The sequence below is a fragment of the Erpetoichthys calabaricus genome, chromosome 3, assembly GCF_900747795.2.
Source record: "Erpetoichthys calabaricus chromosome 3, fErpCal1.3, whole genome shotgun sequence".
Taxonomy (NCBI): Eukaryota; Metazoa; Chordata; class Cladistia; order Polypteriformes; family Polypteridae; genus Erpetoichthys; species Erpetoichthys calabaricus.
Window position 1 is genome coordinate 300,629,202 of NC_041396.2, and position 19,899 is coordinate 300,649,100.

The 19,899-nt window shown below is 42.9% G+C and overlaps 1 protein-coding gene across 1 annotated transcript in view; it reads right to left on the bottom strand.

The window, feature by feature from the left end:
* Positions 1 to 9,627: 9,627 nt before the first annotated feature.
* smug1 (single-strand-selective monofunctional uracil-DNA glycosylase 1) overlaps positions 9,628 to 19,899 on the bottom strand; it is a 50,503-nt gene continuing 40,231 nt past the window's right edge. The window contains exon 3 of the mRNA XM_028791246.2: positions 9,628 to 18,222. Within this exon, the coding sequence (XP_028647079.2) occupies positions 17,698 to 18,222 (525 nt within the window). The 3' untranslated portion in view covers positions 9,628 to 17,697. The remainder of the gene's footprint in view (positions 18,223 to 19,899) is intronic.

The following is a 19,899-nucleotide window of genomic DNA, read 5'->3' on the forward strand; positions in this document are numbered from 1 at the left end:
GCCGTGGTGCAATTTTAGGGGCTTAGCCTCTAGCGCTGACGTCCGAGGTTCGATTCCCCGTAAGGGAGTGAAGTGAGCACTTCGCACCGGCGAAGTACTGCTTTTAAATTTTTATTAAGAAGAAAAGAAAAACCTTTTTTAAATTAAGTCTTAAAAGAGCTGTAAAGATATTGACAATAGCTACGCAAACCCACCAAGACATGCAATCGTTTAAATCAAAGCGCGAGTCGAAAACAACCATCCCATAATATTAGTTACCGATTAACATATTTCTATATGTATTGTAAGCATACAATACAACTGATAATATGTTGCGCTTATTTATCTGGTGTACTGACATTTTGCGCGTTTAACGGCTGAAATCTAACGTGGTTTGTGCCCGTCAGAATGAAAAGAGTTTGCATTTACCTTTTTATAATAAAGGCGAGCTTTTAAGCCTGAGAAATCACCCCGTAAATGCACACGTTTAATTGCACATGTGTTAATATGTAATGCTTACACAGTATTAAAAGACAGTCCAACAATTAACGTCATTTACCTTCGTTCCCGCGTGTGACTTGTGCTGTAAATCTCTTCCTCGTTTTCTAGTTCACGTGATTACGTAGGAGGCGAATACGTGATGACGTGATACGTGACTCCGCCTCCTCCATTGAAGTTTATGGACAAAAAACAGGTTCCAGTTATGACCATTACGCGTAGAATTTCGAAATAAAAACCTGCCTAACTTTTGTAAGTAAGCTGTAAGGAATGAGCCTGCCAAATTTCAGACTTCTACCTACACGGGAAGTTGGAGAATTAGTGATGAGTGAGTGAGTCAGTCAGTCAGTCACTCAGTGAGGGCTTTGCCTTTTATTAGTATAGATATGAAAGTCACTATATGATAGATAGATAGATAGATAGATAGATAGATAGATAGATAGATAGATAGATAGATAGATAGATAGATAGATAGATAGATATGAAAGTCACTATATGATAGATAGATAGATAGATAGATAGATAGATAGATAGATAGATAGATAGATAGATAGATAGATAGATAGATAGATAGATATGAAAGGCACTGTATGATAAATAGATATGAAAGTCACTATATGATAGATAGAAAGATAGCTATGAAAGTCACTATATGATAGATAGATATTTAGATAGATAGATAGATAGATATGAAAGTCACTATATGATAGATAGATATGAAAGTCACTATATGATTGATAGATAGATAGATAGATAGATAGATAGATAGATAGATAGATAGATAGATAGATAGATATGAAAGGCACTATATAAATGATAGATAGATCCATAAGATTTTCTAAACCACACATATATAGCATACATAGCACACAGTACATACCGCATATTAAATATAGCTTAGCACTGTACACTCAGTTTCTGAGCTATTGTGATTATTCTGATGATGTCACTCAGGAGACCTGTCGTGATATGACTGGCCACACGTTGGTCTCAGAATGTTTCTCCCTGTGACTGCTGAAAGGGGGTGCAAAGGAAACACAAAGCTCTCCATAACGTTTGGGACAAGGCACATTTTTTTCCATTATTTACTGCTCTGCTCCACAGTTTAAAATCTCATTTCAAACAATCCAGATGTTGAGTAAAGTGCACATGTCTGACTTTCATTGAAGGGGATTTTAACACAATTCAGTCACACTTTCTCTTCACGCCCCCCCCATTTCAGGGCACCATAATGTTTGTCACACAGTAATGGCAGGTCCATTAAAGCCGTTGTCATATTTAGTTCTTTGTCGCGTATCCCTCACATGCAATAACTGCTTGAAGTCTGCCATTCATTGGCATCACTTCTCTGGTGTTGCTCTGCTAAGCCTCTAATGCAGCCATCTTCAGTTCCTGCTTGTTTTGGGGGGCTTGTCCCCTTCAGTTTTCTCTTTAGCAGACGGAAGGCCTGCTCAGTTGGACTGAAATCAGGTGACCGTCTTGGACTCTTTATCTTTGATAATCTCCTTTGTGGACTCAGCAGTCTGTTTGCCTCCTTATCTTTTTGTAGAATGAAGTGCCGTCCACTGAGTTTGGAGGTCACTTACTAGAACTTGAGCAGATCAGAATGTTTCTCTGCACCTCAGAATTCATTGTCCTGTCAGCAGCTCCATCATCAGTGAAAAGACGTGTGCCAAGACCTGTGGCAGCCATACATGCCCAACACCCCCTGCACCACCATGTTTAACAGATCAGGTGATCTGCTTCCGGTGGCTCCTTCTCGTTGTCTCCACGCTTTGCTCTCGCCATCACTCTGATCAAGTTCATCTTTGTCTCGTTTGTCCACAAGACCTTCTTTCCCAGAATTCTGCAGGCTCTGAAGTCCTTTTCCCCAAACTGTAATCTGCCATCGTATGTTTGTGGTCTTCATCTTGCAGTGTGTCCCTCCTCTGTGTTTCTGCTGATAGTCGTCTCTGACACACACACACACACATCAGCCCCCTGAAGACTTTGTATGATCTGTCAAGACAGGTGTTGGGGGCTTTTTCTTGACCATAGTGAGGATTCTTCTGGCCTCAGTAGTGGAGGTCTTCCTTGGCCCACCAGACCCTTTGTGATTACTGAGCCCACCAGTGTGTTCTTTCTTCTTCGTGATATTCCTGACAGTTGCTTTCGCTCATCCTAACGTCTTACCGATGTCTCCAGTGGTTTTATTCTTGTATTTCAGCCTCATGATGGCTACTTTGACTTTCATTGGCACAGCTGCTCTCCTCACATTGAACAATGGCAGCTGCAGACTGCAAAGGGGAGAAGCAAACCGAGGGGTCTGGTGAAGCCATGAAACCCACCTGATGAATCACAAGCACCTGGGACACCAAGTGTCACCCAAACATTATGGTGGTGCCCTGAAATGTGGTGTTGTTTGACTGAAACGTCTGTAAATCCCCTTAAATGAAAGTCTATAATGTGCCCTTTAATCACGATGTCTGAATTGTTTGATTTGTAATTTTAAATTGTGGAGCAGAGGGGCAAATCAGTGGTCCTAAGGCACTGTAACTGTGCAGGCTAACAGCATGCAATGGACAGACGACAAAATGCCTAACAGGAACCCAGTTAAGGGTTCACATGGTCACATAATCAGGTTTGTCAGAGGCCAACAACTCGATTCCTCTAACCGGATTGAGGGTTCACATGGCGCTTTATAATTCGGGTTTCTGTGAATCACTCCAAACACAACCCAGGACAAGCGATGGGCTCACCGGTTACAGCTTTTCTGCTGCACTGGAACTTAATAAAGCTTCAAAAGTTGATGCTAACAATTCCTACAGGTGTCCCAGCTTTTGTGGATTACTTACAAATTCTCTCTCTGTGTAAAAGGAGCATGTGAACAAACTGTTTCTACACCCTCGATGGCATCATTTCTAGAATATTGCCTGGTTTAGTGCTGTCATAATGGCGAATAGAAAGGCAATGAACAAAGGTAAGACAGACCGGCCATTACAACCTTTAAAAGGGCCGGCGTATCCTTTACAAAGGTGTCCAAAGGAACTGGAGGGGACTCTGACAACGCCCCATAGAATCAGAAGATGAGTTTCTAAAAGTCAACTGTTGTCCTCACAGGACAAGATCCGTCCCTCCAGTGGTGTATTTCAAGGGTGTCTGACTCCGGTGGTCCTGAAGGGCCAAAGTGGCTGCAGGTTTTCATTCTGACCCTTTTCACTGCTAATTAACTCCTTTTCCCTTCATTTCCATAGCCCTCTTTTTAAGGATTCAGTCCTCTGAATTGATTCTTTCCTTCATTGAATGGCAGCCAAACACAAATGAGACGTGACACGAGCCGACATTTAAATCAGGGATTTCAAACTCTAACCAATTTCATTCCAACCAGATCTTTAACGAGAAGCCGATTCTTGCTCTTATTTAATTCCACGGCTTGTTGCTGCTCTCATTCTGCCACAGCAGACATTTCCAAAATGGTTGATTTTTCTGTTTTTACTAAGAAGGTCATCAGAATGTTCTGGTGACCTGAGAGATTCAACTTCACCGAGACCACCACCTTTCTGTATTATCAGATATTGTGTGATGGGCACAGGCGAGCTGCTCGGCTCTTTTTGTGTCTCATTATTGTGTGGCTGCTAATGAAGGAAAAAAAAGAAACAATTCAGGGGTCTGAGTCACGTTAATTAAAATAAAGGGAAAAGAAGTTAATCAGCAGCAATAACTGGTCACTAATGAAGAACATGGTTAGAGTGAAAACCTGCAGCCACTGCAGCCCACCAGGACCAGAGTTCGGCACCCCTGGTTTACTGTATTTGTTCAATGCTTTAATGTCAGAGTACGGTGAGGCTGTCGGTGGGTTCTGGCCCACTCAGGCCTCTTCTTCTTACTCTGAGCATTTCAGCGATGGCTTTCTAACTGCCACTCCACCTGCAGCTCTCTCCGCTTACTTGGACCACCACTGAACTGAATGGCCGACTTTAAAATGAAAGACTATGAGATCTGACAATATACTCGTGTGAGTATAAAAAGAATAAGACTCTGAGGAACTCAAACCACAAGGGGGTTAAACATATTGACCAATGGCCTGATAGCTTTAGGACCACCGAGAGAAGGCGAGTGTGTGTACATACGGGGGGTTGACGGGGTTTGGAGCAGGCGAGCGAGGTCATGCTTACATCCCGGTGTATTTGTAATTAAGCATGTAATCCATCTGCAATATTGACCGCTCTTAAAAGGGTGGACTTAAGAGCACTTAGTGTTGGAAAACTCGGGAATAGCTCTGGTGTCCCTGAAGGAAAGAAAAAAAAACGCATTTTAGATACACCAGCGTCAAGGGAACAGTGGATGCATCTAGAAAGGACCGCTCGTCTTTCTACTTTTACAATATCTATGGTTATATCTATCTATCCTGCCTACTATACTAAAATTAATATCTATCTATCTATCTATCTATATCTATATATATATATATATATATATATAGATATACACAGTGCATCACTTTTTCCACATTTTGTTATGTTACAGCCTTATTCCAAAATGGATTAAATTCATTTTTTTCCTCAGAATTCTACACACAACACCCCATAATGACAATGTGAAAAAAGTTTGAGGTTTTTGCAAATTTATTAAAAATAAATGTGCATAAACTCCATCCCCACAGAACCCATCCAGGTAAATGGAGCACCACTCAAGTTTGTGGAGGACTTTACCTACCTTGGCAGCCTTATCAGCAAGGACAGCGCTGTCCATAAAGACATTAGAGCAAGGCTGGGAAAGGCTCAGGGCGCCTTTTCCCAACTCCGTTCCACTTGGAGGTCTAAACAATACAGCCTAAAAACAAAGAGGCTCCTGTACAACAGCAACATAAAGTCTGTCCTCTTGTATGGTTCAGAGTGTTGGCGTGTGGTCAGTAAAGACATGAGGAGACTTGAGGTCTTCCACAACAGATGTCTCAAATGAATCTGCCAGATCTTTTGGCCCAACAAAATATCAAACCAACAATTATATAAGAAAACAGTCAATGCATCACCAAGGACATTACATTAAGACGCTTAAGATGGCTTGGACATGTGTTAAGGATCGAGCAAAACCGCATCCCAAGAGTTGCCTTAAGATGGACACCACCTGGAAAAAGAAAAACTGGAAGACCCAAAAACACCTGGCGTAGAACGGTGGTACAAGAGCTTCAAAAGATGAACCTGTCATGGGGAGAAGCACAACATGCCGCAAAGGACCGCAGGCGATGGTGGGAGCTCATTGAAGACTTATGTCCCACAAGGAACGAAGAGGATTGATTGAATTGATTGAAATGTAAAGTATTACACATTGGAAGTAAAAATGTGAGGTTTGAATACATAATGGGCGGTCAGAAAATCAAGAGTCCACCTTATGAGAAGGATTTAGGAGTCATGGTGGACTATCAGACAGACAGTGTTCAGAAGCCATTAAGAAGGCTAACAGAATGTCAGGTTATATAGCGCCTTGATGTGTGGAGTATAAATCACAGGACGGTCTGCTCATGCTTTATAACACACTGGTGAGGCCTCATCTGGAGTTCTGGGTGCAGTTTTGGTCTCCAAGCTACAAAAGGACATAACAGCACTAGAAAAGGTCCAGAGAAGAGCGACGAGGCTGATTGAGGGGCTACAGGGGGTGAGTTATGAGGAAAGATTACAAGAGCTGAGCCTTTACAGAGATGAAGAGGAGACCTGACTGAAGCGTTTAAAATGATGAAGAGAATTAGTGAAGTGGATCAGACGGTGACTTTAAAATGAGTTCATCAAGAACACAGCGACACAGTTGGAAACTTGTGAAGGGGAAATTACTCACAAATATTAGGAAGTGTTTCTACACACAGAGAGCCACAGGCACACGGAATAAGCGACCGAGTAGTGTGGTAGACAGGAGGACTTTAAGGACCATCAAAATTTCATCCATCAATTTTCCAACCCGCTGAATCTGAACACAGGGTCACGGGGGGTCTGCTGGAGTCAATCCCAGCCAACACAGGGCACAAGGCAGGAACCAATCCCGGGCAGGGTGCCAACCCACCGCAGGACACACACAAACACACCAAGCACACACTAGGGCCAATTTAGAATCGCCAATCCACCTAACCTGCATGTCTTTGGACTGTGGGAGGAAACCGGAGCGCCTGGAGGAAACCCACGCAGACATGAGGAGAACATGCAAACTCCACGCAGGGAGGACCCGGGAAGCGTCCCCAGGTCTCCCAACTGCGAGGCAGCAGCGCTACCCACTGCGCCACTGTGCCGCCCATCAAAATTTCACTTGCTGTTATTTTAGAAGAATTAAGTGGATAGGACCGGCAAGCTTTGTTGGGTCGAATGGCCTGTTCTCGTTTAGATTGTTCTAATATTTTGATACAAATTACAAACTTTACAAATTTTATAATACAAATAAAAAACAAAACAAAATTAGTATTTTCAAAGTGATTAACATAAAAGGATTCTAACAATATACGTCAATTAGGATTACCATTGCAATACGGTGAGATGATAACAGAGGAGAGGACAACAAAAACCCCCCTCCAGCAGCATGTAAACCACTTGAGGGGTTCCACAATCAGTTGCAAGAGAAAGTCGCCGATACCATTAATGATTCTGGAGACCTCATCTAGCTGGCTGCCATCTCCTCCTGGACACTGTTCAGATTATATAAAATTGAAGTTGAGCAATCCAAAAAGACGACAAATTAACATGACTTACCAACCCATGAGCCTTCACTCACTTAATTTTTCTTCATCACTGAATTAATGCCTGTAGGGATTCCAGTTGTAATTTGCAGAGCAGATACAAGATGGGCACCTTTACTAAGAGGGGTGCCAGCACATCCGTGAAGCCTTCACTGATGTCACCTTACTGCATGGTCTTTGCTGACATTTTCTTCTGATTAACACTGGACAACACATTTTTTCATAAAGATTTGCTTCCTTAAATCTTTTTGCTGATTTTGGTAGACTGCTTCAAGTTGAACACAGATAAATTTTCAGGTAGATGATATCACGTAGGAATGTGGAGAAACTGCTTTTCAATTAGTGTGTTTAATCACTTAATGATGTTGACGCATCACATTAGTTTAATGGAGATTTTTGCACTCGGCACCTTAAGCTGCCCATTTCATTATCCAACAACAGCCAGTATTGATGGATTCCACCTGCTCGGATACCACTTTTCCATCTTTGCAATGTCCTTCTGAAACCTTTCTGCATGTTTATCACTACACCAAAATGCTGCTGCAAGAATTATTACAAGAACAAGAAAATATGAACACATCACTCCAGTTCTTAAATCCTTACACTCGCTCCCGGTTAAGTTTAGGGCAGATTTCAAAATCCCCCTTTTAACATGTAAAGCATTAAATGGCCGAGGTCTGGCTTACTTATCTGAACTTATCATGACTTACAAACCTGAACGTACATTAAGATCTCAAGGTGCCGGTCTGCTTATGACATCAAGGATTAATAAAATAACAGTGGGAGGTCAAGCTTTTAGTTACAGGACCCCCTAAACTGTTGACTGGTCTGCCTGCTACTATAAGAGATGCCCCTTCACTCTCAGCTTTCAAATCCCGGCTGAAGACTCACAACTTCAGTTTAGCACACCCTGACTAGAGCTGCTGGTTAACTGTACAGACTGCATCTCTGTTGTTAGTCATTACCACTAAAACATAAGGAATATGAGAGTTAGAATTTGTTACTAACCCTCCTCACCTATTCTGTTTCTCTTCTCAGTGCTCAAATGTGCCACTTGGTGCCCACTGCCCACCTGCTAAGTTGTTCTGCCTGCCATCTCTGATGGAGGATCGCAGGAATCATCAGGTAGAGGGGTCCTTTCATCGGATTGGCTTGCCCAGCATTGACTCAGATGTGAAATGGCCAATAGGGGGAGGCAGCTTGACGGGATATCATCTACTGCTGGATTCTGCTCTGTACTTGTAATATTGTATTGAGGATGACTTGTGCTCTGTTCTGTGTATTGTATTATATTGACCCCCCTTCTTTTTGACACCCACTGCATGCTCAGCCTACCTGTAAAGGGGTCTCTCTTTGAACTGCCTTTCCAGAGGTTTCCTTGTCTTGGCTAAGGGGACTGTCAAAAGCCCATTGCAGACCCTCCTTGTGTGATTTTGGGCTATACAAAAAATAAATTGTACCGTATTGCATTGTATTAGCGGGGAAGAAGCCAACATGATAGTGCAGAAAATCAATCTTTAGCGTCACGTTGCACCTCATGGTTTTATACACCTGAAGCACGCTGTCCCCCAGCTGGCTGGAGTTTGGTGCTCTGGTGCTGCCATTAATGTCATTTCCTCCAGCAGATATTAAAACCGCTATTTCCAATCACAGCTTATTAGACCCCTGGAGATTTCTAAACCTAAACTCAAGAGCATATTCTTTATACTCAACAGTGCAACATGGTTAACTCAAGAATCATTTCTTTATAGACAACAATTTCTTGCCTATGATTAAATCTTGTTAAGTACGACGCCATTGTTATCTCCGACCAGACCCCTTTGATCATGGAAATTAAACCACCAAGCTCCACATACCCATCTCGCCAACTGGCGTCTTAACCCTCTTTTATTAGCGGACGAGAGCTGTACAGAATTTAAATCCAAGCAAATTGCTTTTATTTTAGAGACAAAACTTACCCTCAAAACCGCTATTTCATCGATGACGTTTCTGATTTGCGGACCAAAAAAAAAAACGCCTCCCTTAACCTCGGCACCAAAACGGAAATACTTAACCTTCCCTCATTCACTGCTTTCAAAAAAAACTTTCATTACTCCAAGATCTGTGCGAAGACAAAGTAAAAGTTAGCTTTGCTGGGTCGACAGGTGTTTTGTGTGCCACGCTTTTCCTACGGTGTGGCCAGCGCTCTTTAAAGTAACGAGACCCTTCGGCGTGGCCGATCCATTTGCAGCTCTTGGTATATCTGAGCCTCATTCCGCCACTAGTTTGAGATCAGCACAGATGTTCCAGCTGTAGTTGAACTTAAAATATGGGAAGAAATGACAAATAGGGGCGATTACGATAAAAAAAAACAATGAGAACAGACAAACAATAAAACGGTACTTGAAAGGAAAATGTAAAGCGGAGTTCTGTGATCATCGGGTCAAACTCCATAAGATGCACAACAAAAGTAGTCAGGAAGCAAAATCTTTGTTGTCAAGTATAATTGACACGTCAAATCAATATTTTAGCCAAATGAACAAGTGTTAAAAAGAACATTAATGCTTTTGTTAGTGGGGAAAGGTCTGGAGTGTGGACACAAAATCTAAAATGGATCAGAAAGTCAAAAGATAATACAGCTGAGAACTTTAAAGAGCAGTCCGGTACACATAAAAGTTTAGTGTTCATAATGGAGGCAGACAAATGACACCCTCCCGTCAGGAAAGTTACGAGATTTGAAAAAAAAAAAATAAAAAACCAGGAGTGCTCTCCCCTCCACTTTCTCGTATACTCAGATATGGGGATGGATATTTGAGGAGTAAACCATAAGACAAGGATTATACAGGGCGAGTCAAAATTATGTTAACATTTGAATGGCGGAAATAATTTATTCACAAAACATACTTCATATGTGCAAAATGATTTACAGGATTGTCTCAACCGGTTCGCCATAACACATATACCGTATGTGGCACATACATTGTCCACAATAACTGTATATAAGTTGTGAAGATTCAGCCTGGACACAAACAGACCATGAGACAAACGTCCCAAACACACACACGTTTATTCCTGTCTCCTGCACACAGCACCACACATTATATCACCCAGTGCAAATGGCTCCCAGTCCATTCTTTCCTTTTCCCTTCTTCTCTCCTTCAGCCGCCTCCACTCCTCTCCCTTTGCAAGATCTGTCTTCTACCTCCCAACTCCAGGCGGCCCCTGTTATAAGGTACCTGGATGTACTCCCCGACGCTCTTCCTGCAGAACTTCCTGGTGTGGCGGAAGTGCTGCAGTCCAAGGGCCCCCTGGCACTGGTCACGGTCCCCAACAGGACTGAGCTTCCAAACCCCGATGCAAACCAAGGGTTTTGTTGCCATCTTGTGGCCCTGGGGGAGGTATTGCCTCTCTCCCAGTCTTTCCACTCTCCAGGCGTCCCGGTGAGGCAAGGTCCCCGGTCGTCTGCCACAAAGTATATACATAGCAGCACCATTAGTGTTAACATAATTTTGACTCACCCTGTATTTTTATATTATGTACATTAAAGAACCATCAACAACTAATCAAATCAATTAATAATACAATGAACAATTATTATAAAAATACAGTTGAATAAATCGGACTCCGCAGCTGCATGAATATAAGGTTAAGTACCAATTCCGGTAAATGGAAATAGCCTGAAAGTTGATAGAAATCGATGTTTTGTATCTAATACTTGTATGCAAAATTTGGTTGACCGAAGTGAAAGTGTATTCAAGTTATCGTGTTACACACACACACACACACACACATAATTCCAAAAATTGATATTTTCTGATTCAGAGAGTTCTAAAACGTCGAGATTCATCAAAATATCGAAATGGTATTTTTTGGATGATTACAATACTTCTCCTACGAGAAAATAAATCAGACTCGGTGAGGTCTAAAACATTGAGATTCGTAAAAATTTTGAAATGGAATTTTTTGGACGATTACAATACTTCCACTACAAGAAAGTAAATCGGACTCTGTGAGGTCTAAAACCATTGAGATTCACCAAAATCCCGAAATGTAATTTTTTTGGATGATTACAATACTTTACCTATGAGAAAGTAAATCAGACACGGTGAGGTCTAAAAACATTGAGATTTGTCAAAGCCTCGAAATGGAATTTTTTTTGAATGATTATAATACTTTTCCTACGAGAAAGTAAATCGGACTCAGTGAAGTCTAAAATGTAGAGATTCATCAAAATCCCGAAATGGAATTTTTTTTGACAATTACAATGCTTCCACTACAAGAAAGTAAATCGGACTCGGTGAGGTCTACAAAATCGAGATTCATCAAAATCCCGAAATGGAATTTTTTGGACGATTACAATACTTTACCTACGAGAAAGTAAATTGGACTCGTTGAGGTCTAAAACATCGAGATTCATCAAAATCTTGAAATGGAATTTTTTGGACGATTACAATACCTTCCTTATACTTCGTATACGAGAAAGTCAGGGAGGACTAAAACATGGAGACTCATCAAAACTCGACATGGCATCTTTGGACGTTTACAATACTTTCACTATACTTCGGATACAAGAAAAGTAAAAAAATAATAATAAAATTACATGTACTAGAGATGAGGAGAGAGGTTAGTGTTACCCAGTACACAAATTCCAAAACAGTGAAACCTCATTGTCTAATGTTTCAAGATGTATAAAGCTGCCATTACAGTTACTAATTATGCAGAAGGTGTTCCCACAGTTTTCCTACAATATCCCAAACATTAGGATAACAGCTTATTTTAAACGAACCTTGCGTAAGTGTGTCTGTGAGGTGATGTCCACACTACTACATTTTCCATTAAAAACAGCACTTGAGTGATCTCTGTCCACACCAGCGTTTTCATATTGTCTACGCCAGTGCTTCCCAAACTCTGTCCTGGGGTGGGGGACCCCCTTGTGGCTGCAGGTTTTTGTTCCAACCAGATTCCTAATCACCTGATAACACGCATCTCATAGGTTAGCTGGTATTTTTTTTTCTCTCATTCTACAATCAGAAAAGCACAGCAGCATAGTTTTTACATTTACACGACATTTAGAATTATTTTTGCTTTTGCTAATCGATTGAAATACTGAACTCCCTTTTGTTGATTTCGTTCTATTTTGCCCTTTCCCTGTATAGTTTTCCCCCTTTGTTGTATCTTATAAATGACAATTAAAAACGAGCAGAGCAGACACTCTGGCAAACAACACTGAAACGTGAAAGGTTGCAACTGCTTTAGCGTCAGCCCCACTACCTACTAAATAATGGATTAATTAAACAATTAGAACACTTAGAAAGGTAGAATGAAAATCAAGACGAAAATATAAAACTCTATTCCCATATAACTGCCTTGTACATTTTAACTCTTTCAAGGGTGGGTGTCAACTTAAAACGACGTACAGTAGCGTTCAGCACCAGTCAGCTAGAGGGCCAATCAGCTGATACTGGTGCATTTTAGGTTCCTTGTATCAAAATCTCAGTGCGATACGTTCGAGTCCGATTCAGTAATTATACGCAACACGTTATCTACAGAGTATTTTGCTTTGCACATTCGCGTCGAGCTCTCGTCAGATCCGCCATCAGGTTCCGGTGGCCGGCACCTGCTCAAATACAGATGAAAAAATACTTAGCCCTCAAAGAGTTAATTTTTTTTTTTTCTTTGCTTCCTAATTTCTCTACTATTTCCAAAACACAGAATCTGGGAAATAACATTTCATTTAATTAGCCCAGGAGTCCAATTAAAAAGAGAAGCTGGTGGGAACAAAAACCTGCAGCCACAGGGGGTCGGTCCCCAGGACCGAGTTTAGGAAGCACTGCTCTAACCCTAAATACACTGAAACAGCCAATGACACAGATACATAGATATTTGCCTACACTGGGCACGTGCGCAACGCCGCAGGGTTAATCACAAAACTATTGTGACAGGCAGACTGCTAGGCTTTTGCGCACGTTAGGCACGTAATGTAGATGCATACAGGTAAGTGCCATGAAAAGCAACTCCTCTATGTCCGCTATACTGGATTAGGGTTTACTTCAGTGAAGGGTGACCAAACTATTATTAACTATTTACTAACAACTGATGCCTGAATCCCAGCGACTTCTTGCGATTTGCTCGTCCGTGTACGTATGAAAGGCAACGGCTGAATAGTCGTTCACGAGACAGCTCCAGACCAACCAACTAGAAATCTGGTTCTCGTGTAAAGGGTTAATGGCCAGCATACATAACAAGTGATTTTGAATTTTGTCTAAAAGGAAATACCAGCCATGGTCAAATGTTGCACATGTTTCAGTTTCTAGCATTTTCTTTGCATATTCATGCACACTTGCTCCTAATGCATTCAAGACATTGCTAGAATTTTTGGAAACAGAAAAAAAAAAAAAAAAAACGTTGTACAAAATACGAAGCAGCAAAGCTCAGGAGGACGTGGGGCTACCACATTTGAGAAGCACAAAGCTCCCTCTCCACCTCGTGTGCCCTACGCTCCATTTGTTTTAATTCTGTTTCACTGCTGTCTGAGTGCACAGCTCCTTTCACAGATGAAAAATGCCTTCAATTTAACAAAGACGGAGCCAGCTGTGAGCCAGACAGCACATGCCCATGTCTGGTGGTAACCAGGCTAAATGGTTTCCTGCTCACCTTGGCTCACTTTATTTCAGATTCTGCCCTATTTAGTCTCCAAATAGCTAAAAATGCAAAGCAAACTTCACGTGATCATTTTTGGACACTATCGAGTTAAAGGTCTGTGATGATTCTTTTTTATTTTTCCACGCACATTAATGTTATGTGCATCGTATACAAGGCTGCCGTGAAGGTTTGCGTGGTAAATGCTGAAATTTTACGGCTTCACTCGTTCATTAACTGCGTCACTAAATCCCAAGGCGTCACTATTAATAAGGTTGACCTGGGAAATTGTTGGGTTGAGTTTTACTTTGATTTTGTTAACCTGACAGTCTCGATGCATGCTCAATAAATCCAGGGAAGGAAATTCTAGAAAGTTGATTCAGTTCATCTGGACTTCGTTCTTTTCCAGGGAGATATGTTACATCACTCATCCAAGTGACTTCCTCAGTCTCAGTTGACTGCGGGTTTCTCCAACCTTATCAACAGTACCTTTGCATAATGACCGAAACTATCACCTTTGACTAACGATTGGCCGTGTGATCAATGACGTGCAAATTGTCCATTGATCAATGGTCATGAGTACCATTCACAGAGAGTTGGGGAATGGCTACAATCACAGCATTGTAAGATGGTGAAAGATGTTAACCTGACAGTTTACCAGTAAACTCCTTGTATAACGTATACAGGGTGAGCCAAAAAAAAGTACCACATTTCAAACGTTTACTCAACAAAAACGCTACAAGATAAAATAAATTTCATGACGACAGAATAGATTTTTGTCACTGTGTTTTAAAAATGATGTCTTCAGGGTGGTGGCCATCATTAGTGATACGCTCTTCGAGATTTATGAACGCTCGCATGCCTCTTTCGGCCATTTCAAGGGGAGTAGGGGGTGATTTTGTGGCGAATAACGTTCGATTTTGTGGTCGGTGTGTGTAGACCTTCGACTTGAGAAGAAATCACATGGAGCGAGATCAGGCAAATGTGAAGGCCACCACGACATTGCCGCGCAGGATGATCAGCTTCTCACGCAAAACTTACATGGATCTCCACGCAGTGCCGTATAAGCTGTTGCCATTTTTCCAGTTCTCTAGCATTTCAATGTCACGTTCTGAAGTGACGGTGACTGTTGCTCCCCCTTAAGGGCCTACAATGCCAAATTCTGCAACGACGCACTAAACGTGTGCTGACTGTGTGGGAGTCTCTGATGAAGTTCACGAGGGTTGGGTTTCAGCCCAGTAGCGAAGGTTTTTGCTAATTTACGCAACCATTCAAATGGAAATGTGCCTCGCCGCTACACATGACAATGGCATCTCGATGAACGGCTTGCTGAATGTTGGAGCGCACAACTCTCTTCGGCTCTGCCAGTCTCTCTCAGTGAGTTTCTGCACTCCCATCATTTTGTATGGATGGAAATTAATGTCCACATGCAAAATCAAAGACGTGTTGGAAATGCCAAAGGTGGAAGCACGCTGAACGTCTAGGAGACGGCAAAATGGACGCCCTTACAGCTTGGACGCTTTCAGGCATTTGTTCGTACAGTCAGAGGATGGCCTGGAGATTTTCTGTTCAATGTTGGACCCGTCTGCCTAAATTGTCAGAATTGTTTTCCGATTGGGATGGAATGCTGAAGTGCGTTCGGAAGGCGTGTTGCGTTGCGATGATGGATTAGTTGTTTTTGAAGAAGACTTCGACAGTGAAAACAAAGGTGTGCACCGGACCAAGGCATGTGGCCGACTGAAAACTACAAGGGATCGTCTTATCAAAGGACCCCCTGCAAAACCACTCGGCCGCTTCTACCTCACGCAGTGACCTTGAGAAATGGGGTACTTCATTTTGGCTCACCCTGTATACGGAAAAGAGGTCTTGGAAAACTGAGATTTGATTATACGAGATCTGATTAATGGAGACCTTTTCTGTTTGGTGTGACCCCTTACTAGATGCCATTCATAACCTCAAGGCACCTTCCAAATGCCCAGTAATGTTATACAGTATGTCACAAAAGTGAGAACACCCCTCACATTTTTGTAAATATTTTATGAAATCTTTTGAATGGACAACACTGAAGATATGACACTTTGACCCAATGTAAAGTAGTCCGTGGACAGCGTGTATCAAAGTCTAAATGTGCGGTCCCCTCAAAATAACTCAACACACAGCCATCAATGTCTAACAACAAAAGTGAGTACACCCGTAAGATAAAAATGTCCAAATTGTGCCCAATTAGCCATTTTCCCTCCCCGGTGGGTGTCATGTGACTCGTTCGTGTTACCAGGTCTCAGGTGTGTTAAATTTGGTGTTCTTGCTCTCACACTCTCTCATACTGGTCACTGGAAGTTCAACATGGCACCTCATGGCAATGAATTCTCTGAGGATCTGAAAAAAAGAATTGCTGCTCTACATAAAGATGGCTGAGGCGATAAGAAGATTGGCAACACCCTGAAACTGAGCTGCAGCACGGTGGCCAAGACCATACAACAGTTTAACAGGACAGGTCCCACTCAGAACAGGCCTCGCCATGGTTGACCAAAGAAGTTGAGTGCATGTACTCAGCGTCATATCCAGAGGTTGTCTTTTGAAAATAGACGTATGAGTGCTGCCAGCATTGCTGCAGAGGGGGGTCAGCCTGTCAATGCTCAGACCATACGCCCCCCGCACACTTCATCAAACTGGTCTGCATGGCTGTCGTCCCAGAAGGAAGCCTCCTCTAAAGATGATGCACAAGAAAGCCCACAAACAGTTTGCTGAAGAGAAGCAGACTAAGGACCTGGATTACAGGAACCATGTGCTGTGGTCTGATGAGACCATGATAAACTTATTGGGTTCAGATGGTGTCAAGCGTGTGTGAGGAGTACAAAGACAAGTGTGTCTCACCTACAGTCAAGCATGGTGGTGGGAGTGTCATGGTTTGGAGCTGCATGAGTGCTGCCGGCACTGGGGAGCTATAGTTCATTGAGGGCACCATGAAGGCCAACATGTACTGTAACATACTGAAGTAGAGCATGATCTCCTCCCTTCGGAAACTGAACATGATAACGACCCCAAACACACCTCCAAGACGACCCACTGCCCTGCTAAAGAAACTGAGGGTGAAGGTGCTGGACTGGCCAAGCAGGTCTCCAGACCTAAACCCTATTCAGTCTCTGTGGGGAAGGTGGAGGAGCACAAGGTCTCTAACATCCACCAGGTCCATGATGGCGTCATGGAGGAGTGGAAACCTGTGAAGCTCGTGTGAACTCCATGCCCAAGAGAGTTCATGCAGTGCTGGAAAATAATGGTGGCCACCCAAAATATTGACACTTTGGGCACAATCTGGACAGTTTTCACTTAGGGGTGTACTCACTTTTGTTGCCAGTGGTTTACACATTACTAGCTGTGTGTTGAGCTATTTTGAGGGGACAGCAAATTTACACTGTGATACAAGCGGACTACTTTACACTGTATCAAAGTGTCATATCTTCAGTGTTGTCCCATGAAAAGATATAATAAAATATTTACAAAAATGTGAGGGGTGTACTCACTTTTGTGAGATACTGTATGCTTACAGCTTCAATGTTCCTCATGGTTGATATCAGTAAAATTGCACAAAGAGCCCCACATGGATGTTATTGAACATATGTAAGAATAAAGACAGTAAAACATTTACATGGGTAGCAGCAATGTGGAGGGGCAAGCATTTGAAGACATGTGCACTAACCTGACCAGCTAGATGCTGTACTGAGGAAAATTTGACTAAATAGCATATCTGTTTTATCGACCTCAAGAAGTTAGCATAGAGGAAGATAATTTAGAGCCGCTTTTCCCAACATCTTCATTGTTTAGTCAGGATTGCACTCTGTTCCATTTCAGTCCAGCTGTTTAAACACATTTGAAAAAAAACAAAACAATGAAGTCAATTCATGTCTCTAAGTTAACAAAGGCAAGATATTGAGCTCCTCAAGTCTGTTCCTAGTAATTTCCTCCCAGCCCTTATTCGCTTGTGGATTTCGAGGAGACGGATGCATGATTCCAACCACACGAGTCTCCATCCCGGCGGTGCACAGAGCCTTCCGGGCCCGCGTTTCGGCCAACTTGCCGATCCCAATGACGGTGGTGACCCCCAGTGCTTGCACCACCTGGCAGAGAGCTTCGTCACATATCTGCAGGAGCTTCTCTCGCTGTGCTGCCGGCAGGTCAGATGGAGTCAGGTTCTTGCCCGCTTCGTTCATGAAGACAAGAGGGCACAGATTGTGCACAAAGCAGTTGCGAAAAAACACTGCTGGTGTGACACACAGTTTCTGGAAAAATCCCCAAAATCTTGCACCGCTCACCTCACTTCTTTGACAATTTAGCCCTTGGATCGGTCGCTTTGGGTGTTCCACTTCAGGACGAGTCACCTCTCCGGTGATTTGCAGCCAGTCTCGCACAAACTGCACCTCTCCAAAGGGCACCTGTTAAAGAAGTCAATAAATAAATAAGAAAAGAAGTTGAGAAAAATTCCCCTTTCCAATATGGGTATAAATTGGTAGAGGAGTGTATAAACTCACATAAATAGGCTTGGGCAGAAATAGGGCACACACACACACACACCAAGCACACACTAGGGACAGTTTAGAATCGCCAATGCACCTAACCTGCATGTCTTTGGACTGTGGGAGGAAACCCACACAGACACGGAGAGAACATTCAAACTCCACACAGGGAGGACCCAGGAAGCGAACCACAGGTCTCCTAACTACTACCACTGTGCCACCATGCCGCCCTATGTCAATGGTTCTCTGTTTAAAGATAAAATTTCACATGTCAACGCAAGCCCGTCCATTGATAATTTGCCAGGACACGGTACATATGTGTTCAGAATTCACGATCAAGTGTAAGTATTGCACTTCTTGATCATTGAACAGTTAACTTTATGAAACATAAATGAAGGGCAGAAAAGTGACCTGTGAGGACATTCTGATCTGCAATGAGAATTGAGAGCAGGTTGAGGAAACCCTGGAGAGGTGGAGATCTGCTCTGGAGAGGAGAGGAATGAAGGTCAGTAGGACCACCACGACAGAATACATGTATGTGAATGAGGAGGTCAGTGGAATGGTGAGGATGCAGGGAGTAGAGTTGGAGAAGGTGGATGAGTTTAAATACTTGGGATCAACAGTACAGAGTAATGGGGATTGTGGAAGAGAAGTGAAGAAGAGAGTGCAGGCAGGGTGGAGTGGCTGGAGAAGAGTGTCAGGAGTGATTGGTGACAGACGGGTATCAGCAAGAGTGAAAGGGAAGGTCAACAGGACGGTAGTGAGACCAGCTATGTTATATGGGCTGGAGACAGTGGCACAGGAGACAGAGCTGGAGGTGGCAGAGTTAAAGATGCTAAGATTTGCACTGGGTGTGCCGAGGATGGACAGAAATGAGGACATTAGAGGGTCAGATTGGGTTGGACGGTTGGGAGACAAAGTCAGAGAGCCGAGATTACATTGATTTGGACATGGGCAGAGGAGAGATGCTGAGTATATTGGGAGAAGGATGCTAAAGATAGAGCTGCCAGGGAAGACGAGAAGAGGAAGGCCTAAGAGAAGGTTTATAAATGTGGTGAGAGAGGACATGCAGGTGATGGGTGTGACACCGCAAGATGATGAGGACAGAAAGATATGGAAGAAGATGATCCACTGTGGCAACCCTAACGGGACCAAGAAAATATATATATATATCCATCCATCCATCCATTTTCCAACCCGCTGAATCCGAACACAGGGTCACGGGGGTCTGCTGGAGCCAATCCCAGCCAACACAGGGCACAAGGCAGGAAACAATCCTGGGCAGGGTGCCAACCCACCGCAGGACACACACAAACACACCCACACACCAAGCACACACTAAGGCCAATTTAGAATCGCCAATCCACCTAACCTGCATGTCTTTGGACTGTGGGAGGAAACCGGAGCGCCCGGAGGAAACCCACGCAGACACGGGGAGAACATGCAAACTCCACGCAGGGAGGACCCTGGAATCGAACCCAGGTCCCCAGATCTCCCAACTGCGAGGCAGCAGCGCTACCCACTGCGCCACCGTGCCGCCCAAATATATATATATATATATATATATATATATATATATATATATATATATATATA